This window comes from Drosophila kikkawai, chromosome 3R (assembly GCF_030179895.1).
Source record: "Drosophila kikkawai strain 14028-0561.14 chromosome 3R, DkikHiC1v2, whole genome shotgun sequence".
In the NCBI taxonomy this organism is placed as follows: Eukaryota; Metazoa; Arthropoda; class Insecta; order Diptera; family Drosophilidae; genus Drosophila; species Drosophila kikkawai.
The window spans coordinates 26,101,794-26,129,119 of record NC_091731.1 but is presented as its reverse complement, the minus strand read 5'-3'; the positions used below and the strand labels follow the sequence as shown (position 1 = coordinate 26,129,119).

The 27,326-nt window shown below is 41.6% G+C and overlaps 2 protein-coding genes across 4 annotated transcripts; both read left to right on the top strand.

Annotated features, from left to right (window-relative positions):
• Positions 1 to 4,254: 4,254 nt before the first annotated feature.
• Positions 4,255 to 19,713, top strand: pnr (pannier). Of its 3 annotated transcripts, none has more exons than XM_017176325.2 (4): positions 4,255 to 4,925; positions 17,446 to 18,063; positions 18,126 to 18,402; positions 18,471 to 19,713. In XM_017176325.2, exons 2-4 carry the CDS (start codon positions 17,560 to 17,562, stop codon positions 19,172 to 19,174), a joined length of 1,485 nt encoding a protein of 494 aa, XP_017031814.1. In that variant the 5' UTR covers positions 4,255 to 4,925; positions 17,446 to 17,559; the 3' UTR covers positions 19,175 to 19,713. The 3 variants fall into 3 exon arrangements, with proteins under 3 accessions (XP_017031814.1, XP_017031813.1, XP_017031812.1); XM_017176324.3 differs by lacking the exon at positions 4,255 to 4,925 and adding an exon at positions 13,037 to 13,089 and having other exon boundaries at positions 17,446 to 18,054; XM_017176323.3 differs by lacking the exon at positions 4,255 to 4,925 and adding an exon at positions 13,037 to 13,089.
• A 6,116-nt stretch (positions 19,714 to 25,829) lies between these two features.
• Positions 25,830 to 27,322, top strand: Jhbp4 (Juvenile hormone binding protein 4). Its single transcript, XM_017175821.3, has 3 exons — positions 25,830 to 26,332; positions 26,534 to 26,774; positions 26,865 to 27,322. The coding sequence occupies exons 1-3, from the start codon at positions 26,206 to 26,208 to the stop codon at positions 27,301 to 27,303; spliced, it is 807 nt and encodes a 268-aa protein (XP_017031310.1). The 5' UTR covers positions 25,830 to 26,205; the 3' UTR covers positions 27,304 to 27,322.
• The last annotated feature ends 4 nt before the right edge of the window (positions 27,323 to 27,326 follow it).

The following is a 27,326-nucleotide window of genomic DNA, read 5'->3' as shown; positions in this document are numbered from 1 at the left end:
TTCCAAGTTCCAAAAGTTTTATAAATAATTATATTGCATCAATAGTAGGTGAGTGTAAATAAAGTAATAAAATAAATCATGCTACTAAAAACCTCTACTTAAATCTTAGAGTGGTTTGGCCTTTTTAATTTCCATTCTTGTATCCTTTTTAATGAGGGAACTAATTATAATGTTATGCTTAATAACAATAATTTTACACCTCTTCCAAATACAAAGTAAATACAAGCAATAAAGCAAAATCCCATTTATTGATGTTATAATTGGCTTACCGTTACTTTATGGTCATTTTGTTAGGATCAGTCACCAGGACGACACGGTATTAAGACCATAAATGATAAATTTTATGACCATCACGAATACTTAACAACTTTGTTGGCAGGCGCCACCTCAGCCGCACAAACAAGCGCAAAGAGCCCAGATATTGACCATAACAATTACAATGTATGGCTCCCACTTATAGACAGGATCGCTCATATCGGAACTGAGGCCAAATCTATGACTGGCATCCTGCTCAATTAAGCGCCTGCTAAAATCTCGCAGGGCTTTTCATTAGTTTATCGAACGGTCGCGGCCAAGGGGAAATATTTCAAATGCTGGCCCCAAAAGTGGTCCCAACCAGGTGCAATTAAAGGTATCCCCCATCCTTGGGGGACTCTTGGGCAAGTGGCGCCGCTGCTTTCGCGGACCCTTCAACGTGAGAAAATTCCGGTCGGAATTATATAGGCAAAATGTCTCGTTATCGAGCGCCAGCATACCTGAACAAAAATGTATGTGCGTATGCTTGAGATAGTGCCAGCAACGGCCCGAGAACCACTGCCACAGCCAACACAAAGCGTAAATGTCAAAATGCCAAAATTAATTGCAATGGCAGTGCCGTGGATAAGGCCTCGGATGGAGGCGCGAGAGCCAGAGGCCGAGCCATGCTGGCACTTCAAGGAGCTGGAGCTGGAGCTGGTGGTTGGACTGTATATGGAGATGGAGTCGCAGCAGGGTCCAGACCTGGCCACAGGCCACAGCCCACTTTTTAGTCGCCACGAAGAGGTGCTTGCGATTGGGTGGTGGTCAGGGGTGGAGTTCAAAAAGAATTTAAAGGGGATCCAAAATATGTTGATGTCAAGACTGTTCAGTAAAGTGTTTACTGATTTTTGTACATCCCAACTTAAAGCAAGTTATTTTGGTACAAGAAATATTTTTTAAATGTTTTACTTGTCTAAATAATAATTTTCTCAAACTAAGTAAGTTTATAACCCTAGATTTCGGGCGGCTTTATTTATTGCTTTTAATTAACTGCCTCTAGGTGCTTTTAAAAAGGTTTTTCCCTTTTCAGGGCGCCACTGCAGCTCTTTCCTGGCCACCATTACAAATTCTACCACTTCTGACCCGGCTGCGACGGTGTGGCGGCTTCTGCCCCAGCCAGCAACCTCTGCACGCCACACGCCACACCCCAGAGCCAAAGCAAAACCAAAACCAAAAACCAGACCCGGATCTGGCCCCCGGTTTGGCAGCGGGTCTTCGGTTGTCATGGTTGTCGCGGTGGTTATCGCGCCTGGAAATCAGCAGGACGCCGCCGCGATGCAGCCCGGCCGGGACAGCCTGCAACGGAAACCAGTTTCATGTGCCACACAGTGCTGGGCCCCATTTTGAGGTGGAGTCGGCACTGAGGCAGCCGCGCTGCGATTGGCCAGACATTGGCATGGTAGTGTGCCCCGTCCTCCAATCCCCTCTGGCCCTGCGTCTGGCGTTCGTTCATTAAAGCTTCGCATAAATTTTGTTGCATGTTTGCGGCGCTTTATGTCCGTGCGGCGCGAGTCCGTCCGGGTATCGCACGGCTACACGCATTTCAGGTCCAATTCATTTGCAGCCCGATGGCTTTTTAGAAAACCCTCCAAGCCCCTTAAATGAGCTTTTCCCCATACACTTAAGGAAAATATTTTTTAGTAATTATACCTATTTTATTTATACCTAAAATGTTGCTGTTAAAAATGAAAGAATTTTATTGTCATATTGCCTATTGTATTTCCTATCTCTGCATAGCTATCTTCCACAAATAATTATATTAATTTTTTATTATTAAAGTTTAGTTCATCGTTTTGAAAATCGCACCATTCTTAACGGTAGCCCATTTTTTCCAGTGCATTGGAAAACTGGTAGAGGCAAACGCATTTCGTGTCTGTGTCTGCCTTTTTTCTTTATGATTTGGGCTGCTCGTATTTTGGCAGTTCCTATAAATAATTGAACTTTATCGTCCGCCGGCTCGCTCGCCATTTAATAAATTTAATTTGTGGTAATTGAACATTTGGCAGTGGCGGCCACTGGACACATTCGGACACGAAAATAAGCGGAAAACTTATCAAGCTGTCCCCGCCTGAAATTCCAATTGAAATTGTCCATTTTTCAGGGATGACGAGTAATTAATAAAAGCGGGAAGTTTCTGGGTGCGTACGATTCGTACTGAAATCAGATCACATTATTTCGGGGTTTTCTGGGCGAATGTGTCATGCCTTGACAATCTCAAGAACTGATTCTGAATAATTTATGACTATATACACGTTGGCCGGGTTGGTATCTCTGCAGATTACTCAGTCGTTATGGAAATCCGTGAAATGGCATGACATGGAGTGTTCATGAAACTTTCAATGATTACAAGTCCCTTAAAGAGCGTCAGTAGAATGGTAAATCCTATATAGTATGTACATATATATATTTCGATAGCGTGATTTCCATTGATGTATACTCGTAGATGTACATACTTACATAGTTCAATGAAGCCTAACTCATTGCACTCAATAGTAATTTATAAATATAAGGGTTAAGCTCGAATGCTGACTAACATATATTTAAAAGGGTTTCCTAGATGCATATAATAATATATTACGTAAATTTGTTCTTATCCGCACATAATAAAAATTGGCAGACAAAGTACTTACTTATATGGGAATAATAATAAATACCTTTTTTTTTTCTCCAAAAAAGGGGATACCTTTTCAATATAAAAATTAGAATGTAGTGCTTTAAAATTAAATTTTGTTGAACATGAGTACTGTTTTTCTATTAATAAGTTCAGCTGAAATTTGTTTGTGTTAAAAACTAAACTGTTGCATATTTCCTTTTATAACATACACAAAATAATTTTAGAAAGCAAATTAAAATTTAATGATAATAATATTTCCTATTAAATATTTTCAGGAACTTCAAACTTAAGCTGATGTTAATATCAGAGTTTTATTAGAGTTATTTTAAATCACAACTAAAGTTTCTCTGTAACTGTTTCCACTATGGAAATTGTCCATAATTAATATTTAATAAAATCTGAATTATTGCTTGGACGCCTTTAAGTTAAATCTAAAAGAAATCATGATGCTAGATTAATAATTAAAGGCAATCGATATGATCCTACTCTAAAGAAACACTCCAACTAAAATTTATGAATCGGAGCCGACACTAACTGATTGCCTTATCTGCATTATGACAAATGAATGGCACAACTAATTTGTAAATCGAAAAGAATTTGTTTATTCTCACCTCCTGGGTTCATTCCGATCGAATGTATGTAAATGGAATCAACTTAATGAAGACATTATCAGATAAATAAATCACAAGTGGGCGCTAAACTTATAAATTGCAGGCGGCAGACTAACTATATATATGTACATACATAAGTGTGTATATTACATGGCCATTAAATGTGGTGTGAGAAGAGTTATGAAAAGGCCAATTAAAGTGCACATAAAACGCGGATTTCACCTTTCGCAGAAATGGAGTATTAAAAGCAGAGGCCATGGTTTATGGTTCTGATATTTTTGTTAATTTATTTCCTTTATTAGCAGTTATTATTGGCCTGGGGCGATATTGCGCATACGCCGTGTTAGCCGTGCCAAAGTGGGCTGTCCCCAGAGAGGCTCTCTCCCTCCCTCTCTCTCTATTGCTCGCTTGCTCGCTCACACGGACACACACCAATATCTAAACGGCAAATCAAGCAAACTTTAATATGGCCACATTTCGATTACGAAAGCCAGCGAGTGCGAGAGAGAGGTAGCGATACTGATAGCGTGGGAGAGAGAGAGAGAGCGACGTCAAGGCAACACCCACTTTTACAGCGATAGCATGTGTGCGTGTGTGCGCGCGGAACCCGTTTGTTTGCCCGCGAGAGAGAACGCGAGCAGTCGCCTCGATAGTCAGTCAGTCGCTCTCTTAGCTCACGTCCAACCGGAAGCCCAAAAAGAACGCTCGCTCACTCCATCTTGTGTGCCTGCGTGCGCGTGTGTGTGTTCGTGTGAGCGCTTCCCCATTCCAATCAGAACCCTACAACAGGGACAAGGAGCCGCAGTCGAAATTCCTTGGCTTCAGTTGGACTTCGAACGTTTATGCGCGAAACGCGAAACGCAGCGAATGAAGCGAGCGAAACGCGAATTGCCGTCGCCAAAAAGCAAAATAAACAGTGAGATCCTATTTAGATCTATAAAAAATAATAATAAATATCAATCGAAACTGGAAAACTAACAAGTCTAATGGCCGCATTTTGATTAATTAAACGGGTTTGCCGTCTTTAATAGTGCGCGAGTGTATCTGCATTTGTGAGTGAATATTTTGGCATCTTCATGCTAATATATATCCATCAGATATCAGCTGCCTCTGTGAACCTGTGAATCGCGTGTGATTTGTGGTGCTTTTGTATGAAACACAACCATTCAAAATCAAATCAAAGCTCACACAAAACACAAAAACTCACAAAACGATCGCCGCTGTTGTGGAAACAATAAATGCGATTTAAAAGCAGTTTACATTTCTGTTTAAGTGTCCAACAAAAAGGCCATTAGGTGCCATAACTGCCAATTGGCATACGAATCCTCATTAGCATACATCAAACAAAGCAATTGGAGATCTGGACGGAAAGATACATTTACCCGCTGTCAATCCCGAATCAAGTGAGTTGAATTTTATTTGCAAAGCTTTTTTTTTTGGGGTTTGTGAGCTTATCTCGCCAATTAAATGTTTAGTATGTATTAATTATAGGATGGAAGAGACCATAAATATTTATTTATTTATTTTTCTTCAAAAAGTTGTACTAAATATTTAAAATGGATTGATTCAGGTATTTTGCACTGCGATAAAATACATTTGATTATTTAGTTGTGCAAAAGTTATAGTACTACCTTAGGAAGTCCTGCATTTTCTTTAAAAAATTATCTAAATAACTTTGCTTTAGGTTTTTCTTCTTTATTTTTCATGCATTCCAATAGTGTTCTATAAAAGATTCCAAACTGGTTCTCAACTCCAGTGGCAAAACACTCATTAGATCGCTGTTAGATGCCATTCTATGATCGATTCCGGCGATTGCAAAATTGCAACATTGTGTGAGAACAGTTGCAGCGTAAATTAGACATAAACAGTATGATCTGTGGTATCAATTAGCTAAGCTTAAGCTCAGCCACAACACAATCTTTATGGATCAACAATGAAATTAGCATCAAACTAATGTTAAACATGTTAGTATGTTAGACATCGCGTTAAGATACTGATCTAACTAAATAAACTCGTTTGCGTTTGATCTCTGCTATCGCCAGGCTATCTTTCAGATGCATTTGCCGATACACAGAAGCCAAGAGGGCGAAAGGGTCGTAAATTCGGCCAACAAAACATTTTGGCAACTAAATCATTTTTCGATTCTCGATTATGCCATTAGCGGCTGAGCGTATATCGCGTTTTATGGCCTTTATTATTATTGTTGTATTGTTCAATAATTTAATTGAATTGTAATTTATGCGCTTGAGTTTTATATTCAGGCATTAACTGCCGTAAAATATAGCAAGAAAAGCCATAAATTTGTGGTCAACTTTTGAGCTGTCACAGAATATAAAGGAAAGGCAGCGCATATCCATTTGGCTTGATATGAACTTGGCGTCCATTGGCAGTTGACATGAGCGCAGTTTTGTTTTCAATTAGCTGCCCGTTGAAAGACCAAGTGTCAAAAATCTCTCAAGCTTTCGCTTCGCCGTCCGTAATTGATGAAGGCAGTGGAAAACAGTTGAAAACTAAACTTGTTTCAAGCACTCTTCAACACTCGCACTCGCAGTAGTCGGCATAATTACTCGCACAATTGCATTGGAGATACATAAATTGCCAACTCGAGCAGCCCCACCAACAAAAGACCGCGGAGCTACACTCGCTGGCCATTAACATTCGAATTAACATTAACATTAGCTCGTATCACTATTCATTAGGGTCTCGTCTCAGCTCCTGACATGGCCAAAACTCCTTGGTAATGCACATAAATTATAGACACTTCATAACAATGAGGGAAGTAGAACCGACTTGAAGCTCTAGGGCTACGAATATTCCAAAACAATTAGGGAACGTAAAGTGACTCAATCTGGAGTTTAAACTGCTCTTATCGCTTTCTAACCAGAAGAGGTAGCCTTAGTTGTAAATTTTGAAGTGGAGAAACTAGCTAAGAATTACTAATACTATTAAATATTTAAAATGTCAAAGTCCTTGAACTACAAAAATATACCCCCGGTTGTACACAATATTTATTAGAGCCTTGGATCTCCACAGAATTCGCATCCCTTTCCATAACCTTGATCTACAGGCATTTTCAGCCAATTAGCATCGCTTTCCCAGTGTCCTCGCAACCCTTTCGAAGCACTTTCACTCCCAAATCTATCGATCTAGGTACTTGGAACGGGACAAGTGCCAGTCCATATAGCAATTAACTGCTGGCGCCACCACTAAGAGGACAACAACAGCGGAATGGGCACGGCTCAATGGGCGAACCAGACGCCGGAATGGCCAGAGAATAGAATCCCGGGGACGCAGGACTCGGCCCATGACCGTGTTGACAATGACACAACATGACGGCAGATTCTCGTCGAGTGCAGGGAAATATTGCAAAAACGGGCTATAAAATCATTAGCTGGAAAACAGTAAAGGCGGGTCCGCAGGGCCCATAAAAGCAGGCCAAAGGTGAGCCGGAGGCCCGGCCTATGCTGTGCCCTTCCTTTGGCCGTCCTCGGAGGAGGTCATGAGTCAAAAGCGCTGCGTGTGACCAGTGGCACAGGTTACATGATCCCGGCTTCGAGACGACGAGAGTGTGTGCGTGTTTAAGCGCCCTTTAATTTATGACACTTTTATGAGGCCAGCAAATGCCATAAAACTGAAATTGGCTTCAAACATCAGGGAGAAGGCAAAACAAAACTAGTTAAATGGCTCTGACTTTGTCTCCCAGTTTCGGGCCAAGAGAATCTTTCGGGCAATTGCATCATAAATCTTAACTCAAATCGTAAGCGAGGCCAAAGGAAAGGTCATCGAATGGCTAGGGTTTTCAGGTTTTCAATATATTTAAACAGTCTTAGAAGAAATATTCTAAAAATTGTACAAAAGCTGTTGTTATATATTTATTTCGGAATCAAATCTCATCAATTTTCACACTTGCTATAAATATTTAGTAAATGAAATATATATATTTTTATTTTAAGTTGTAAATTACTATTTTTATGACTCTCACATACTTCACATTCTTGGAAATCATTTTTCGAAGCAGCCTGGCAACTCTGCTCGAACAACCCCCAGACACACTTGGTTGAAAATGCAAACTTCAACAAGCCAGCCTAATTATGCAATTTTAACACTGGCTCGCCAAGCTGACCACCAGCCTACACAGCACAAACCCAAACTCAAGCCGAGCCGAGCTAGGCCCGTAGCCATGTCCATATCCATAACCATGTCCACATTCAGGTAGAGCTGGCACGCAAGTGGAAAGTGCTCCGGCGGCAGAAACAACTGGCAGGCCATGATAAATGTCCCTGGCAGCACTTTGCATCGAGCAGGTCAACAAAAGGCCAGAAGCGGGGCCCAATAGGAAGTGCTGGAGACCCATTGACCCAGCTAAGGGAAGTCCTGCCGTGCCTTGCGAGACGGCGGCTAATTGCGTGTTAGCCAGGGATCAGGATACAGCAGATAGGCAAGATCCTGGCGAGGTCCTATCACTTCTCGGTAGCCGTCGTCTTGGCGTCAGCAGTCTGAGTTGCTTGCTGTGTGGGTTATTCGACCTTTTTTAGCTGTGTTAGAGGAGGAGAAGTGCCATATTTTGGAGGCAATCAATTTAAACTAAAGAGAAACTTATCAAGAATATATGAAAATATAGAAATATTTTAGTAATATTCATATTTAATCATACCAAACGAAGTGAGTAATTGCTAAACATTGTTGATTTCACAACACATTGTTTCTAAAAACAGATTTGATTTAATCAAATCAGCATTCCAACCCCAGATCCAGTAAGTGGTTTGCCAGAGACGCAATCATAATTCCATACAATTAAATATAGTATAATTTTTGGCCTGGATACAACGAGTCTACTGCGATAAGGTTGCCTTATTCCCGGCGACATCGGTATCAGAACGGACTTATCGAAACGAGGCCATGTGGAACCTTCGTGGAGGAGGTATAATCTCCGAACTTATCGTTGAGTCTTAGAGGAAGCTGGGCTTCAGAGACCCCAACGATAGCTCGTTAACTGTACGGTTCTGTTAAAGGGAAAACTGATTTCGATTCCGGGAGCAGTTGAACCTTATCTCATTGTTTCTCAGGCTTAAAGTTCAGTCTCAGCCTCGGGCGGCGCCAAAGGCTAATAAAAAAACTTTCGAAAAGTCCCCGTTGCCCATTTTCCAGCTCAGACATTTAGGTGGCCATAATTAATTAATTATAGACTGGGGAAAATTAGGCGACATCTTTTCACAGTCAAGAGCGCCGATTAAATCTTGATTTTTCCACAGCAATTAATTCCACCGGCTCTCTATATATGCATATCCCTCTCTCTCCCTCTTTTTCTCTGTGTTTCTCTCTGATTCTCTGCTTCTCTCTGATCTCACAAATGTAAATGTCACCAAGAGGGAAGGGGGAGAACAGAAGACATAAGCCGCGCCGACGCCAAGACACTTAAGAGCTTTGGTCAGGGGCCGACGGACGGATGGGGGCACCATCGAGACACATTCGCGGCGCATTCGAGGCACATTCCCCCGGAATATGTCTGCCCGCGTGCCGAAAACTTGTCACTGCCACTAGCGGCGAGAAGAGAGCCAACAGCCGAGTCCATGATAATGGGAATGTGCACAGAGAGAAAAGATAGATTCAAAACCGATTAGGATGAAAATCAGGCCAATCCCAAGAGGGTTTGGAGTTAACAAAAAAATATAACCTTCTATAATCCTATATCTTTTGTATTTATCTTTAATATTGATTAATAAGGTTATTTATTTATTTATTTATTATCCGAAAATATGAATGTCGTGCCTCGCCTTTTTCCTCTCTCATTGTGCAGATTACCACATTTAAACTGAAATAGTCCTCTAAAACTCCATTACGTGCCTCTTTTTGTTCAGTGTACAGATAGGGGGACACCTCTCTGGTATCGGTAGAGATCAAATAGCCAGAGCAGAGCTTAATTTAGACGCCATCAATGCTCGGCTGTAAGGACACCCGAATCGAGTTCGTCGCTTGAGTCTTTCGTTATTCACACGCCCCGAACCGAAAAAAGCCAGCATAAAAGTGCGCCCCGCGAGCATAGATAGGCATATCGGGCTAGTAATTAATTATAAAACAAAATGCACACACAAATGGAATATTATCAGCTTAATAGCAACAAAAAAAAGTTGCAATAAGTCACCATTTCCGCCATCAGTTCCCTGCTAAAGGCAACCGATAAGAGGCACTGCCTTCAGAGTGCGCCTCTATGAGAGGCGATGTTTATAGACTGACACACACTCAAAATCAGCGATTGGAACAATCATCATCGGAGCGGGGGACTTTTGCCTTTGCTCGCTTATCTATCCGCATTGAAATTGAGTTCTTCGCCGGTTCTCCGCATTTTCACCGAGGAATTTGTAAGTAGCCGTCGCACTTCAATTGCGTTTTGGTTGCCATGTCAAGTGCCTCCTTGAATTGAGTGCGGGCTGTGCCAAGTGGGTACTGGAAAGTGGAGCTCGGGAAGTAGCTTTGATGAGTAATTGCCGCGGTTGTCGCCGCTCGAAAGAGCCCCTAATGGCAGTGCGATAAGGCATGCAGATCGGGACTTTTGTGTCGCAAGAAAAAACCCAAACCAAAAGGTCTCTTGTTTTCGGGGGCATTTATTTAAGTAATTTCCATTTGCAATCAGCTATATTACTTGAAGATACTAAAAACTAAGTTAAGCCTTCACAACCATATTATTTTATACTTGAAATTATGAATGTAATGTGGAATAACTAGCTTTACACGTAAGCAAATTGTGTTCTCTTCACTGAAGATCTTCGCTTACCTTCTAATAAAAAAAAACACAAACATTTCCTTTTCCAACCGGCTGTGGAAATGCCATCAAGGAACCCCTTTCCACTCCCCTTCCCTCGGCTAGATGCGTTTGCGACATTAAAAATGAACCAAAGTCCATAATTACAAGCCCCAAACTGCCTAAAACACTCAAGGGCCGCCGTGGGCCAAGTATGTCTTCGTCTGGCGGACGACAGCTGGAAGATTCTCATAATTACGCATAAAGAAAGAAATAAACATACAAATTTGAATAAAAGCGATATAACCGCGGAGACATCGCAGCCACAAGAAGCAAGAGGGACGGAGAAGCGGAGGTTGGGTCTGAATCCGATTCTGGGGCTGGGCTGGCGCACTTGGGCATTAAGAATCGAACCACAAATCCACTTAAAATCACTACAAAAACCAATAAAGATCGCTTTCATCTTTGCCGAGCTGGAGAACCACATAGCGGGACAGAGGGGGACAGCCGATGACGATCAATGGAAACTGTGATCATCGCGATGCAATGCATCCCAAGTAAGACTTCATCGGGGTTCCCACTTGGAGAAAGCCGGGGAAAGGGGTTAGGCCGCGGTGACGCCACTTTGAAAATTCGGTTGACATTTTCCCGACCTCAAGAAGGGTTCCTTGGGCCCGGGACAGGATTAGAATGGAGCCAGGGCAATTATCATTTGTCTGCACGTTATCGGTGGCTCAATGGGCCTGCACTCCTCCACTATATGTATACACTCCACTCTCGCCGCAGCATTTCTTCTTTCTCCTGGCTGCTTTTCCATTTCCAGGAAAGCGCGTGCCAGTTCCATTCCATTCCGCGCATTCGCCCGATAAGCTCCATAAAACTTTATCGCCAGCTCCGCCTTCAACGCCGGGTCGCCAAGAGATCGTGTGGATGATCACATTAACGGTCTGGCGCATGATATATAAAGCTGTTCACAAATTAAGGTCCATTAGCGCAGCAGGATGTGTCAGCGCGGATTGAAATATGCGCATGTCTGCCCCGTCCCAGCTCCTCAACTCGTCCTCCTTGCGGTTTCTGTTTTGACATCTTTCGTACCTCACCTTGGGCTGGCTCTGTGACTGACTTTCGTCGCCCTCTGCCTTTGTTTCCAGCTCTGCCTTTTTGCATTTTAATGGAGCGAATTCAGAACCTTTTTCTTGTTTCGCCAGATTGCCAGAAACTAAGGCAAATTGCTTGATTAATGATGTCTCCCGGGGTCTCTACGGTTGGTCGGGGAGTGATTTGTGGTCGAGTTAGGTTTGAAATTAGCTTTGTTTTGGTTTGGTTTAATTAGGGTAACATTAGGAAAAAGGATCAGAAATAGGAAATCTAATAGGTTTAGGCTTATTAAAATTAACATTACAATAGTTTTCTAAAATAACTTATAAACATTCATTCAAAAATCAAATCTAAGAAAAAATCAAAGGTAATCAATGGAATCCTTTACTCAGTAAACTCCTACTTCTGTCTATTTACATTCCCCTTTATAAGAATTTGGCCTATTATGTGTCCCTTAGAGCATCTCAACATTCCTTCGCTTGAATTATGGGTAATACTCCTAGACACGTAATTGCAATTTGAGTCATCCGAATTAATCGCTGGTCATTAGGAACTATATAAACACAGACCCACGCACACTTGCTCTAGGGATGAGCGATCAATTAATCGAGCCTGTCGAGATCCTGCGATCCTTGCTCGGGGACAGACACACGCCCGTCGCAGAGCCGATTTAATGAGCTGCTGACAATGGGCAGGGCCTTCGGTGCCCACAATATCTCGCCTTGGACTCTGTTTGTCAAGGGATCAGGGGACAGAGATCGGATTCAAGTACGGGTACGGGTTCGGGGTCTGGAAAAGCGGATTAGAGTGGAGTGGAGTGGCAGAGTGCCTACCGTTCAAGTGCGGACCTGCCTCGATTTCCCCCGGCTCAAGTGTGTGCCGAGATCATTTCTCAAGACTTACATGAAATTGACTAATTTTTGACTCAGCGCCGCTGCCGACGTCGCTGCAAGGGTCGGGTCTTGAGATGCACCTACAAATTTTTACCTGTCAGCTGTGAGTGCATCTCTCTTCCGCTGGCGAAGAGCGCTCAAGGGGAAGCGAGACGCGAGACGACGGGCTGCCCATTGATGAAATTGACTTTCTGTGTTGTTGTCGCCGACTTCTTGCCTCTGCCGCCGTCGCAGTCGCAGTCGCTGTCGCTGCCGGGAACTGGATCTGGATCTGGATATTTGGGATTAAGTTTTTGTTTACTTTGAGGCGTTTTTTAGTTTGTTTGTTCACCTCAAGGAAGTCGGTTCGCTGGGCTCTCGCTCTCGAAATAATAAATAAAAAAAAAAAAGAAACAGAAAAACAGAGGCATCGCGGAATCGTTTGAGTGCTCGTAAATGGATTAAAACGAAATTTATCGCTTTATAGGCCGCATTAATCAAACGTCTTACAACAAGGCCCATAAAATGCCATATAAATAATAAACAAACTTCGTGCCAACGTGCAATAAAACATTTTTAAATTTGTTGCAATTAATCTGAATGCATTTGTGATACGCTCGTTTATTTATTTACACTTCCCACTGGCAACGACACCGTCAATATCAATTAACCATAGCCGCAGCGGCGAAATCGAACTTCATAATATATATCCAGATTGGATCCGAATCCGAATTGGAATCAGCTTCAACCTCAACTTGAACTGAGCTGCGTGCGTGGTCCATTAATCATTCTAAAACGAGCCGCAAATCGCGAATTATTTGGTCATAAATCATGGGCATCCTACTGAGTGATGGCGATGTAAGTTTAACTCACGTTTTTATCTCGATTCATTGTTCTCGTTTCCTGTAATAATATCGCCGAAAAGAAGCTTGGCTTCTTCTGTTTTTAGTAGAGAAACGAGCTTTAGAATTCCAGATCTTAAATCATAGAGGAAATAGTATTTTACGATGGTGATTAATATTTAATTGGGGAGTTCCTCTAGGAATATTAAAGTGACAAATTAGAAATAAGAAATGGGAGCCAAAGACATTTTTAAATTATTATTAGCAGACGCTTTTTTCAATATATTTTCATATTTATCTAAAACTTAATGCTATAAAATATTTCCCTTTCAATTTAAAAAATATAAATATTTACAAATAAGTTCCAATTCTCTCTTTTTCGGTCTAATTTTTTAATTCTACTTTGTTTTCCATACAAATACAAGATACAAATTACAAGAACATAATCTAATCGCTTTTTATCCCCCCGATCTCCTTAATTCAATTAACAAGTTGCACATCTTACACTTTAATCTTTAAGCCATAATATCAATGCATCCATTAGTTGTAGTAAAAGGATTTTTCTCTCCGATTGGATGGTTATTAAATGAGCCTTGACAGGCGGCAAAACTTAAATGGTTCCGACTTAGGATTAAGGAAAAACCAAATCCAAGCGGAAAATCATAACCACAGAGAAACCGCCTAGAGAGAGAGAGCTCAGTCTGGCGGAGATCAATGAATGAATGAGTCAAGTGGCCTCGAGTGGAGAGGACACTGAAGCGACGGCGACGGAGTTATGAAGCAAGGGAAAACAGGATCCTCCACTTGACGGTGGAGCGCCAGGCCGCGGGAAGTGGGAAAGGAAAGAAGAGAGAAACACTCAAAGCGCCGCTCATCCTCGACCACCACTTATCCCCTGCTCCGCCAGATCCCTGTTCTCCGGCTCCATCCTGCTCGGCCGTTCCCGCTCAAGTGGTTTTCTCTGTTTGTTTTTGTTCCTTCGCTTGCGGTGACAAATTATTAACGTATATGCAGGTATCGCTATCCTCTGCCCTCCACTTATGTGAAATTGATTTTTTATTGCTGTTTATTTCGATTCCTCGCCTCTCCGTGGACCTCTTCTTTTCGGCCGGCTTGTCCCTTTTTGGCTGATCGCTTTTTAATAAGCGCCAAAGCGCCCTCTCGGCCAGATCCGATCCCTCTGAAACTCTCATCCTTTCCTGCAGCTCGTTGACAATTTTTCGTGTGGTCGCCGCCTCCTTTGATCTCGCTCTTTGCCTCCGACTCCGACTCCCAGTTCAAATCCAGCTCTGCGCTCTCTTTGATCGAGTGATCTTCTAAGGGGAGCGACATCATTATGCACGCGTGGTCAGCTCAACCCTTTGATTTCTTGGGTCTGCTCCGCCGCCTGGCTTTCTGTCCCTTTCGCTCGCATGCCCCGCTGGAATTTGGGGAATTGCAGCCGAAATTGTTGCAATGATCTGCACTTACCCCTTCCGCCCTGCCCCTTGCCCAATTAATTTGTTTTGACAGCAGCGTGTTGAGTCTTAAATATTATTGCTCATACGTCACGTTGCACTCAATCAATCTGCTTAATATCTCATAATTTAGTGCCCTTTCGAATTTTGCTTTATTTTTAGGCCTTTGTTTAGCTTCGCATTATTAAAAATACTTAATAATTCATTAAATTTATATTTGTGTAACCAAATAAAGTGAAAAGCCATCACTTAATTTTGAGTCAAAATTTTTGACGTAATCCAATTTAATGTCTTTAAAAATATTCTGGATTTTATTGACATTGCTTTACTTTTAAAAATACTTTGCTTACGATTTTTTAAAAGTAATTAACTCATAAATCATTCATAAATATAGCAAAGAATTTAATACGTTGCTTACTTATAATGTAACTTTACTAATATCTACACACTATCTATACTTCAAAGACCAATTATTTTTAATTATTTCAAATATAAAAAATAATTACAACATAAAAATATAATATAATAATATTAAAAAATCGCTACAATCCTTATTTATTAGTATTATTTTACTTAACTATGACTTCATTTAACATTCATTTAGCTTGTCTTGAATTGCCGGCGGCTTTTTAATCCGCCGATCAATAACTTTGCCTTTATTTCCTGTCCGACAACTTAGCTACATTCGATTACGCTGAACTGCAAATTAAAAACTTTTTATTTCATAAATGCTGCCCAAACATTTCCATTCCTGATCCCCCGCCCCTTAAGTGGCCATCTGGTTACAAATGAAATTTATTCGAGGCTCCCTTGGGGCAAACCCAAGGGAGGGAAGGCAGAAAAATTAAAAATTTCATACATCATCGCATTAAATTTGTGGGATAAGATAAAGACGTCAAATGTTTTCCCTCTTTTTATACCCTTGCAGGGTATTATAATTTCAGTCAGAAGTTTGCAACGCAGTGAAGGAGACGTTTCCGACCCTATAAAGTATATATATTCTTGATCAGCATCAACAGCCGAGTCGATCTAGCCATGTCCGTCTGTCCGTCTGTCCGTCTGTCCGTCCGTCTGTCCGTCCGTCCGTCCGTCTGTCCGTTTCTACGCAAACTAGTCCCTCAGTTTTAAAGCTATCTGAATGAAACTTTGCATATAGTCTTCTATATACTCTCACTGCTATATATGTCGGAACGGGCCGGATCGGACGACTATATCATATAGCTCCCATACAAATGTTCGATAAATTTTTAGAAAAAAATTATATCTTGGCTGTTTTTCAATATTTTTGCATAATTTTTGAGACATAGCCATTTTATATCATTTCAGAATTTTGGTAAAAATTTTATGAAAATCGGACGACTATATCTTATAGCTGCCATAGGAACGATCGGGAAATTAATAGGAAAAAAATTATAACTTCGTTTTTTTTCAACATATTCTTATCTACTTTTAGATATAAGCTTTTTTTATTATTTCAGAATTTTGGTAAAAATTTTATGAAAATCGGACAACTATATCATATAGCTGCCATATAAACGATCGGTAAATGTAGAGAAAATATAAAGCTGGGAATGTAAAACTGTAACTGTCAAACTGTAAACATAATAAGTATAGGTAAAATGTAATGAAACTCTGTTTTGTGTGTGTTTTCAGCATTTAAATCTATAATATAAACATCAAAACCAATCTGCAAGGGTATACAAACTTCGGCGTGCCGAAGTTAGCTTCCTTTCTTGTTTTTTTTTACTTTGTGCTCAACTGTAAAGGCAATTTGAAAATATATTCGAAAATATCCGCATAAATAAAAATATGCAATTGGCGCCTTAATTGAAACCGATGTGAAGCACAGATTTCGATGATCGCTGTCGGGTTTAGGTTTTTTTTGTTCTTGTTTTTGCTTCTTTGGCTGTTGAACTTTTCAAGAAATACGAATAAAAAAATGGAATCAGAATAAATATATGGAGGGTAGTGGGGAGAAGCGATCAAAGCCACTTGAAGCATTTTCCCTCATTTGGTGCAAAAATGTTGAATGAACAATGAAAACGTTTTATGGAATACAAAGCAGAGTATGGAAAATGGGAAAAATAGTAAAGATGCTAATTGAAAGATGGCAAAAGAATAATTTTTTGTTAATTTTAAAATAAGCTGAAATCAACAGGTGAACCAACTGCATAAGATCAACCATTATAAACCTTTAAAAAATTATTATTTAAAATTCCTTAAGAATTTCTTTAATATTCTCTAACTCCAACTCTCTAACTCTAACTCTAATAATCGCCAATTAAAAGGCCTCCATTAAATTCCACTCAATTATAACATCCTTTTGAACCGGCTACCTTTATCTCTCCTCCATGGAAACGTATTCACGTACTTCCCCAATTAATAATGTCTGTATGAGTACCAAGTGCCCGCAAACGACACTTTATGGTTACGATTCCGCCTCCTCCTGTTCCTTCTCCTGCCTCCGTTTGGTTCCCCTTGCAGAGATCCAAGTGCCTACGCACCAGATAAGTGGGCTGTGGACCGAGAGATACAGATGCACAGACTCACGAATATCTCTGAGCAGCTCAAGACGCAGAGAGCGCCATTAAGTCGATCTGTTGACCGAAAGGGCGCAGCCTGGGAAAACTGGTTCTCTTCCCGGAGAAACTAGGGAAGGGGGGAAGAGGCCACGGTGCAGGGAAGAGGCAGGAGCTGCAGCCAGAAGTGAAACGAAAATGGCTGCCAGATGAGGGGAGTTGCCCAACAGCCACATCATCCAATGGCAGCAGCCGAAGGAGAGATAGGGAAATGGGAATGGGAAGAGGAGATGCGCTAGAGATGGGAGCTGAGTACAGGAAAAATCCCCTGCTTTATACCATTATTTACATATTGTAACAACAAACTTATTGGTAACCTTCTTCTCCTTTTCCCAGTCTACTTCGGATCAGCTATCAACGCGCGACTATCCCCAATTCAGCGGTGACCATCAGGTTGCCTCTGCTTCAGCCTCCGCCTCGGCTTCTGTCTCCGCTGCTGCCGCCGCAAAGATGTATCACAGCAGCGCCGTAGCGGCGTACACGGATCTCGCGGCCGCCGGGAGCGCTGCCAGCGCTGGCGTCGGAGTCGGAGTGTCGGGCTACCACCACCAGCAGGCCGTGAACGCTCCAGTGTATGTGCCCTCCAACCGCCAGTACAACCATGTGGCTGCCCACTTTGGTGGCGCTGCGGCGGCACCGAATGCCTGGACGACGGACACCTTTGGATCGGCGCATGCCCAGCTGCCGGCGCAGTTCTACACGCAGAACGTGATGATGGGCACCTGGCGTAGCGCCTATGACCCTACGGGCTTCCAGCGCTCTTCGCCCTACGAGAGCGCCATGGACTTCCAGTTCGGCGAGGGACGGGAGTGCGTCAACTGCGGCGCCATATCAACACCCCTGTGGCGTCGGGATGGCACCGGGCACTACCTGTGCAACGCCTGCGGTCTGTACCACAAGATGAACGGGATGAACCGGCCGCTGATCAAGCCCAGCAAGCGCCTGGTGAGTGCAGTGAGTACAACCCCCAAAAATAGCTTCAGTTTCCGTTTCTAATCTAAGACCTCCTCCTCCAGACTGCCACCAGGAGACTGGGCCTGAGCTGCACCAACTGCGGCACCCGCACCACCACCCTCTGGAGACGAAATAACGACGGCGAGCCGGTGTGCAATGCCTGCGGGCTGTACTACAAGCTGCACGGGGTCAACAGACCACTAGCCATGCGCAAAGATGGCATCCAAACGCGGAAGCGGAAGCCCAAGAAGACGGGCAGTGGCTCGGCGACAGGAGCGGGAACGGGCTCGGGATCAAGCTCCACCCTGGAATCCATCAAGGAGTGCAAGGAAGAGCACGGTAAGTGGTACAGATCTCCCTGTCCTGGTGAATAAAGTCCCTAATCAATACTTTTCTTTCCTAAGCAGATCTCAAGCCATCTCTAAGTTTAGAGCGTCACGGCCTCGGCAAGCTACACACGGATCTGAAAAGTAGCTCCGGCGCTTCCAGCCTGCTTGGCCAGCACCATTCCCAACAGCAGCAGTCGGGGCACCAGCAACAGCAACAACAGGCGGTTCACCAGCAGCAGCAGCAGGCGGGAGGACACCAGCAATGCTTTCCACACTACGGACAGGCGGCGACGCAGCAGCAGGCGCAGCACCAACAGCACGGACATGGCATGACCCCATCCTCCGGCCAGTCGCAGCTGAGTGCCCGACAGCTCCACGGAGCGACCGGGGCGCAGCTCTACACGCCCGGCAGCAGCTCGGGTGGAGGCAGTGCATCGGCTTACACCTCGCATAGTGCCGAGACGCCGGCGCTGAGCAATGGCACTCCCTCGCCGCATTACCAGCACCACCATCACCTAGGTGGATCCCATAGTCACCATGTAACGGCGGCGGCGCATCATCATCTGCACGCCGCCGCTGCGGCAGCCGCCTACGGGGTGAAGACGGAGGCCAGTGCCACCAACTATGACTACGTGAACAACTGCTACTTTGGCGGATCCTTTGGGGCACTCGGAGGAGCAGCTTCGTCAGCCGCCATGGCGGGCGGAGCGGCCAGCGAGTTGGCCGGCTATCATCACCAGCACAACGTCATCCAGGCGGCGAAACTGATGGCCACCTCGTAAGGACAGACGGCCGGGCATTTGGACATGTGGATACCGGCTCCCTGATGTGATCTCCCTCCTCCGCACCCACTGCACCCTACCTTGAAGCCTTCATTGGAATCACCGCATTGAAAAGACTTTAGACCTTAGTCTCCCTTGGGCCCTCGTCGCTGTACCATTTTCATCCAAGTTAAATCGGAAATAATACTTTATATTGGATAGAAATGGAAGGGCTTAACAGGGTTAGTAGGTTAATACCTGCCACTTAATTAGTATCTGGCACTTAATTTTAAAGTCCTGTAAATAACTATATAGCAATTCTCGTTGTACAAATCTACTATATGTATGTGCTTATCGCTGGAGATGTTCGTGTATGTGTAAAGATATTGTTTATCCCTTTGTTTATGCCTAAGCTGTGCGTAGTTCTTTATCATAACTCTTGTTCAATTAGTCTAAATATTCCATGTGTACTCCGCACTTCCCCACCCAACACTTTCATAGACCATTTAGCACTAGGATTTATTGCTAGAATAGTATTATTATAACTCTTTAACTCTTTCTTTAAAGACCCATGCTACGAGTAAATAAAGATTATATACAACAAATGGAGCATTATGCATTATTTAATGTGTTTAAATTGTTTTAATCCCGAAACTGATACCATACATAATTTGATAGAATTGAAAACTTTACGTTAACTCTAACTAGACATTAAAAATAAGAGCTTTAGCGTCTTAAAAGATTGTCTTAAGAAGTAAATTATTTATTATATCATTGCAGGCTGTTGTTATTTTGGTCAGAAGCTGGCAACGGAGAGAAAGACCCTATAAATCATATATATTTTGTATCGCTCTAAGCAGGCGAGTCTTTTTCAAAATTTATTAAGGGGTTAAATCGTTAAAATTCTCAAAATTTGTCAAAAATTAGATTTCTTTAAACTTAAAATTCAGTATTTATTTTAAAACCGTGGAAATTATTTTTTAATAGCTTAACTTTTCATATATTTAAAACATTATTTAAAGAATATCTGTCTACTTGGTTTTTATACCCTTGCAGGGTATTATAATTTCAGTAAGAAGTTTGCAATGCAGTGAAGGAGACGTTTCCGACCCTATAAAGTATATATATTCTTGATCAGCATTAACAGGGGAATCTTTCTAGATATGTCAGGAAGAAATCGATTTTTTAGCCATTTTTGCAAAATTTTATAAGGGGTGTTACATCATTCAAATTTTTGATTTTCATAAAAAATTGAATTTTCAAAATTTTAAATGAATGAATTAAATGAAGTATGCAGATTTATTAACTGTAGAAAATCTTGAAACAGAACCGATTTTAAATTAATGCTCTTTTGGCGGAGTTATGATATTTTTAATTTAAAAAAATCAAGAAGTTTTTATACCCTTGCAGGGTATTATAATTTCAGTCAGAAGTTTGCAACCTTTCCCACCCTATAAAGTAATTTTATATAATTTTAGGATTGTCAGAGATGAAGCTGGAGGAACGAGCAGATGGCTGGACAGACCTCAACCGGATGGCAGTGGAGGACGGTGATCGGATCTTGGCTCCGGGCTATATGAAAGCCTGCAGAAGGCGTAAATAATTAAAATATTTATAAATACAATTTAAATATGTAAATGTAATTGATGGAACACACAAATATGAATCAATAAAAGATGGTGAATTCAATGTGCAATTGTTTGGTAAAGGCGGCATTTGTTTGGGATCGTTTGGGGAAAAATCTAATTATTTTGAAAGCCAAATCTAAATTTTTAATTTTTTTTCTGAATTTTAAACATTTTTTTCGGATGTCTAACAATTTTTCTAAATTAAAAATTTTTTTCTAAATATTTTAATCTTTTCTGAATTCTTAAAATTTTGCCTGAATTTTTAAATTTTTTTTCAGATTTTTTATATTTTTTAGATTTTTTTTTTAGAATTTGTTACATTTTTTTTAATGTAACTGCCAAATTTGAATTTGAATTTAACTGTCAAATTTGAATTGAACGACGATCAGTTTCAGTGTGCCCAGGTGCAGTTGTTAAATAACACCTAAATATAGATTCAAAAGGTTTGAGTCTCCGCTAACTTGCGCCGGCTCATAAATGGTTTGAAACTCGGACTTTTTATAACAGTTTATACCAGTTTTCAGTTGCTTGCTGCTGGTTTCTGTTCGCCTGGTACCCCAATTTGGGAAACGGGCAATTTGCATGGAAATGTTCGAAAATTTGGATGGGCTGCTGTAGGGATGTTGTTGTAAAAAGGTTGTTGTTGCCATCAAGCTGTTGTTGTCGGCAACAAATAGGTATAAATGCATAAAATGAAATATAACAGTTTATACCAATGATTATTTTTGCCTAAATGTTTTTATAACAGTTTATACCAGTTTTCAGTTGCTTGCTGCTGGTTTCTGTTCGCCTGTTACCCCAGTTTGGAAAGCGGAATGAAAGTTTTGCTCACTTCCATCAGTGATGCTCACTTCCATCAGTGATGCTCACTTCCATCAGTGATGCTCACTTCCATCAGTGATGCTCACTTCCATCAGTGATGCTCACTTCCATCAGTGATGCTCACTTCCAACAGTGATGCTCACTTCCATCAGTGATGCTCACTTCCTTCAGTGATGCTCACTTCCAACAGTGATGCTCACTTCCAACAGTGATGCTCACTTCCAACAGTGATGCTCACTTCCAACAGTGATGCTCACTTCCAACAGTGATGCTCACTTCCAACAGTGATGCTCACTTCCAACAGTGATGCTCACATCCATCAGTGATGCTCACTTCCATCAGTGATGCTCACTTCCATCAGTGATGCTCACTTCCATCAGTGATGCTCACTTCCATCGGTGATGCTCACTTCCATCAGTGATGCTCATCACTGGCAGCTAGTGAGATGCAATTTTCTACCAATAATGCAAAAAAATAGCTAGATGAGCATCACTGATGCGCATGCGCATCACTGACATTAAGCCCGACTTTATTGACCTCCAATATTGAAATATAGCCAGATGAGCATCACTGATGCAGATGAGCATCACTCATGCAAGTGAGCAAAAATTTCCATGCAAATTGCCCGTTGTCCAAATTGGGGTACCAGGCGAACAGAAATCAGCAGCAAGCGACTGAAAACTGTTATAAAAAGTCCAAGTTTCAAACCATTTAGGAGCCGGCGCAAGTTAGCGGAGACTCAAACCCTTTGAATCCATATTTAGGTATTATTTTACTACTGCACCTGGGCACACTGAAACTGATCGTCGTTAAATTCAAATTTGACAGGTAAATTCAAATTCAAATTTGGCAGTTACAACATTTAAAAAAATTTAACAAATTCTAAAAAAAAATTCTAAAAAATATAAAAAATCTGAAAAAAAAATTTAAAAATGACTCCTTCACTGGGAAATCAACTTCTGACTGAAAGTATGCTCTTAAAAAATAAGCAATAGTGGCGCATCTTTTGGGCTGAATTGCAAGATATGCCAAAGCTTATCTTCTTGTTTATCAAATATAATATACACTCAAAGTTAATCCAAAGTTAGTCTTTGACCCAATAACACCTTTATAAACCCCATGGCTTACTCAATAAAATAAGTACGAAAATATATATATAAGCTGTTGTTATTATTTTAGAATTTTGGTATAAATTTTATGAAAATCGGACAACTATATCATATAGCTGCCATAGAAGCGATCGGTAGATGTTGAGAAAATGTAAAGCTAGGAATGTAACTGTAACTATCAAACTGTAAACATAATAAGTATAGTTAAAATGTAATAAAATAATATCTGCAAGGGTATACAAACTTCGGCGTGCCGAAGTTAGCTTCCTTTCTTGTTTAATATAAAAAATCCGATTTTATAATACAAAATAATATTTTTCTAAGCCAAGGAATCATTTCCGACCCCATAAACCATATATATTCTTGATCAGCATCAACAGGAGAATCTTTCTAGACATGTCCGGAAGAAATTGATTTTTTGGCCAATTTTGCGAAATTTGATAAGGGGTTACATCATTAAAATTAGCAAAAATTGCCAAAAATGTTGATTTCTTAAAATTTTAAATTTGGTATGCAGTTTTTTTAAATTACTAAAAACTAACACAAAACTGCTTTCCGAATCGAAATTAATGCATTTTTGGCTTAGTTATGATATATTTTAATTGTTACCTGCAAGGGTATACAAACTTTGGCTGGCCAAAGTTAGCTTTCTTTCTTGTTTTGTGTGTGTCAAGTCAGAGTTCCTACTTAATACATACAATACAAATATTTTACCAAAAACCAAAGCGGCCTCTACTATTTACGTTTCACCAATTTTACCTGTTCAGGTATACTACCTTTTAGCGCCACTGTGTAAAATCGTTAAAGATAAATTCAAAACAAGATCACATAAATTAATTGTTATACCATAAGCTAACCAACTTACACGGTGAGAATCAATTACGAGACTATAAAGGAATATTTATTGGCCATAAAAATAAGCCCTACAGTTTACTAGCTCTTTTCACAATACTCGATATTGTCGCGAAGTCGGGTTATTCGGTCAATGCCAGAGCTGGGGCTGGTGATGGCGCCTGAAACCCAAATAGAGGCGTGATCTGCATGTTAAGATCCAAATTGAAAAAGTCCCCATCGAAGCTATTGAACTCTTGGCTCCAATTGCACGTGACCAGGCCCGGATTGCGGTTGGGCCTGATCCAAGCGAGCGCACAGTGGGAAAGGCCCTTCCATTATTTGTGTGTTTTTTTTTTATACTTTTATGACATTGCAAAAAGTGAGGCAAAAAGAGATGAAGTTTCGGGGTGATTGCATCACTTGAAAGTGCAGCAACAAAAAAAAAAGAAAATAAAGAAAGGACTGGAATCGAGGAATGCAATGGCAAGTGTGAAAATAAACGCCAATAATACATGAGCTGGGACGAAAGCAAACCAAATCAAAAATAGCGAACATTAAACTCGTTTGTTTAGCGGCAAAAAAATAATTATAAAATGCTTGTAAATGAATCGAGCCAAAAGTTGCGCAATTTCAGGCGGCGGCGACGGTTCGACAGCTGTTCACCCTCCTCCGCGGGACTCCAGCTCTCATCTTGGGGCCAGTCGGGGCGAGGAAGCAGCTATTAAAGATAACGCAATCCCCATCGCTGTCCGGCGTAATTTTGGTAGTTTCCGCACGCGACTTTTTGGCCAAAACAAAAAACAACAGATGAACATGAGGATTGCTGGCTGAGTCTTCGCTGGCTGGGATGGCATTGTCGCAACATGCAACATTGAAATGCGGCGACCCCCGCGGGAGAAAGATTATAATTATTGTAAAAAAGAAAAATTATAAGTCACATAACCGCCGAAGCCCCAATTTGCATATTCATGTTTTCGTAAACTGCGGCAATTAAGTGACAGCCAAACGAGACAAACGAGTGTTGGCGATGAAAGCGTGAGAAGAAGTACAAGGGGGAACTCCCTTTAAAAGTCTAAAATAACTTTAAACTTAATTGTATCTTAAGATATTACTCAGAGTCTTTAATGTTATATATTTTATATATAATATGCCCCCTCCAAGTCGATTTAACAGTAACTTTTATGTAAAGTATCTTAAAGATACATTTATATTCCATTATATCTGACCGAGTTCTGAGTAGAGAATGGTTTTGAAAATTTAACTGTAACCAATATATCCGAAAGAGTGGGCTTATCTTGGTGTAAAACACTCGCTCACGGATCACCCGGGCCACCACTAGGCCCCCATATTAATTGCGGCGACTGCGTAACAGAGACTTACAACCCGACAGCACGAGACACCCGCCTGAGGGAAACACTACATACAGCCATATGTAAGTCTCTGTGGCCCGAGGCATTGGAGCACGAAGAGCAAGCAAACCGAACAACACCCGTGACAATGAAGTGGCAAGGCAGCCGCTGCCCCACCCCAACTCCAACTCCAGCTCCCGCTGCGGTCGGGCCGCGTCTGCGTAATACCAGAAGTAGTCAACAGGTGAACAGCTTCGGAGGGAACTTCGGTGGAACTGGAAGCAGGCCAGGCGGACTTCGGGAGCGGACCCGTTCCTCCCCTCTTCGTGGCACACATGCTGGAGTATGTGGTGTGTGTGGCGCAACGTCCATAAATATAAACAAGCTGGAAGCGGTGGCGTTTGTGCATCGAACGAAAGTAAAATTAAAAAAGCGGCATAAAAGTCCAAATATCAATACAACAAATAAGACATTACAAATATTCGGTCAAGTGGAGCGGCCTCATGCGCTACATTTGGAAAATTGGGGCTACTATTTGTAGTAATAAGTAAAAATAATTTGAATATTAAGTACCATTTAGCTGTAGCTGTATGTTCCAGCTGCTAATTAAGTGTCTTAATTGTTATTTTATTGGTTTATTTTATTTTATTTTATTTTCTACTTGTGTAAACAGAAATTGTAAACTGTAATTTGTAAGAGACGTAACAAAAATCCCTTTCAGGCAACTTATAAACAAACTAAATGAGTTGAAAATCTTAAAAAATTGCCTTCAAATAAATTAGAAATTTGTTAGAAACCTTTCCCATTTTAAGTTTTTTAAAAAATAATAGATTTTTAGTACAATTTAGTACATGAGAATAATTCAATGAATGCAGAGCTACCAACCATACCCATTAAGAATTATTTAAAAATTATCAAAAGGTATGATTTAATGCTAGATGGATACCTAAACTCCTCGCTGTAATTGCAGCGCATCTGAAAACCCATTTTTCAACATTTTTCTCGTGGTCAGCTGGCAAGCCACAAGCGGGTTAGCGGGTGTAAGCGGGTAAGAGGCGCCGCCAGTTAAAAAATTGCGGAATTCATAGCCTCAGTTCGGGCAAAAAGAGTATGAAAAAAAAAACTGGACGCAAAAGAGGCAAACGAAAGAGCCAACTATTGTCATTGCCTTCGACGGTTTCGTCCGACATTTCACTCATCGGTCGAGGCACTTGGGCTCCAGCCATCGTCGCCAACAGTCACGCGCAACGCATACCAGATATAAAACCGCGAATTAAGTGTCTCCTCAAGGATTTCGGATTTTTATAAACATGTTCGCCACAACATACTGGAAGTTGGCCATTAGCATAGGCCTTATATCCGCTGTTTTGGTGACACCAGGCTCCGGGGCCTATACGCGGGAGATTGTAAACGACAAACTTCCATTGCAGGAGAGGCGTAAGTAGCCACAGCCCAGGCTAGATCCACAAGGATGTTTTAAGCAACAAGGATATTCCGTGTTAAATAATAAGAAATGTCATAATACGTTATATAAGAGTAGTTGCAGTCTGCCTTATAAAAGTGTCACTGAAATCCATTCCAAAAAATAATTAAAATTAAAGATATCGAATTAAATATACCCTACCTCTTGTAACGCAGCTCCATGGCTACAGACGTGCAAGCGCTCCAATCCAAACGAGAACAAGTGCTTCCGGCAGCTCTTCGAGGGATGCTTTCCTGCTCTGGCCGCTGGCATTCCCGAAATCGGCGTGAAAAGCTTTGAACCCCTGAACATTGATCAGGTATCCGTCTCGAAGGGCAGTGGAAATCTGGTGCTATCGGGCGGATTCCAGAATCTGATAATCCGCGGACCGTCTAACGCTACTGTGCGAAGAGCCAGGTAATTAGATTAAATCGGAATTAGACTTTCAAGATATTCTGTACATACTTTTTATATTTATTTTAATTTTTTTTTAATGAAACGATTCAGCTTGGATCTAGAGCGGCGGCTGCTGAACTTCGAGCTGGAACTGCCAAGGCTCCGTATCCGGGCTAAGTACAACCTGAAGGGAAATATCCTGCTGCTGCCTCTGGTCGGTAATGGGGATGTGGCCATGGCGCTGAAAAACGTGCATACCACTGTCTACACAAGGATCTCCCTTCGGAACGAGACCCGTACGGGCGATGAGATCATCCACATCGACGAGATGAAGGTGGGCTTCGAGGTGGGCGCCATGCGTATCCATTTGAAGAATCTCTTCAACGGCAACGACATCCTGGCGGCCTCAATTAACTCGTTCCTTAACCAAAACGGCAACGAGGTCATAGCCGAGCTACGCCCGGACTTGGAGCTGGGACTGGCCGACATTTTCCACGGACTGTGGAACAACGTCTTTTCTAAGATGCCCACCAAGCTGTGGCTGATCTAGTGATCCTCGGGATTTCGTCCGCC

Coding starts and splice junctions, on each gene's coding strand:
- Jhbp4 (XM_017175821.3), top strand. CDS start 26,206: ATGTTCGCCACAACATACTGGAAGTTGGCCATTAGCATAGGCCTTATA. Junction 26,333..26,533: donor ACTTCCATTGCAGGAGAGGC/GTAAGTAGCCAC, acceptor CTTGTAACGCAG/CTCCATGGCTACAGACGTGC. Junction 26,775..26,864: donor GCTACTGTGCGAAGAGCCAG/GTAATTAGATTA, acceptor GAAACGATTCAG/CTTGGATCTAGAGCGGCGGC.
- pnr (XM_017176323.3), top strand. CDS start 13,063: ATGGGCATCCTACTGAGTGATGGCGAT. Junction 13,090..17,445: donor TCCTACTGAGTGATGGCGAT/GTAAGTTTAACT, acceptor TCCTTTTCCCAG/TCTACTTCGGATCAGCTATC. Junction 18,064..18,125: donor GCAAGCGCCTGGTGAGTGCA/GTGAGTACAACC, acceptor CTCCTCCTCCAG/ACTGCCACCAGGAGACTGGG.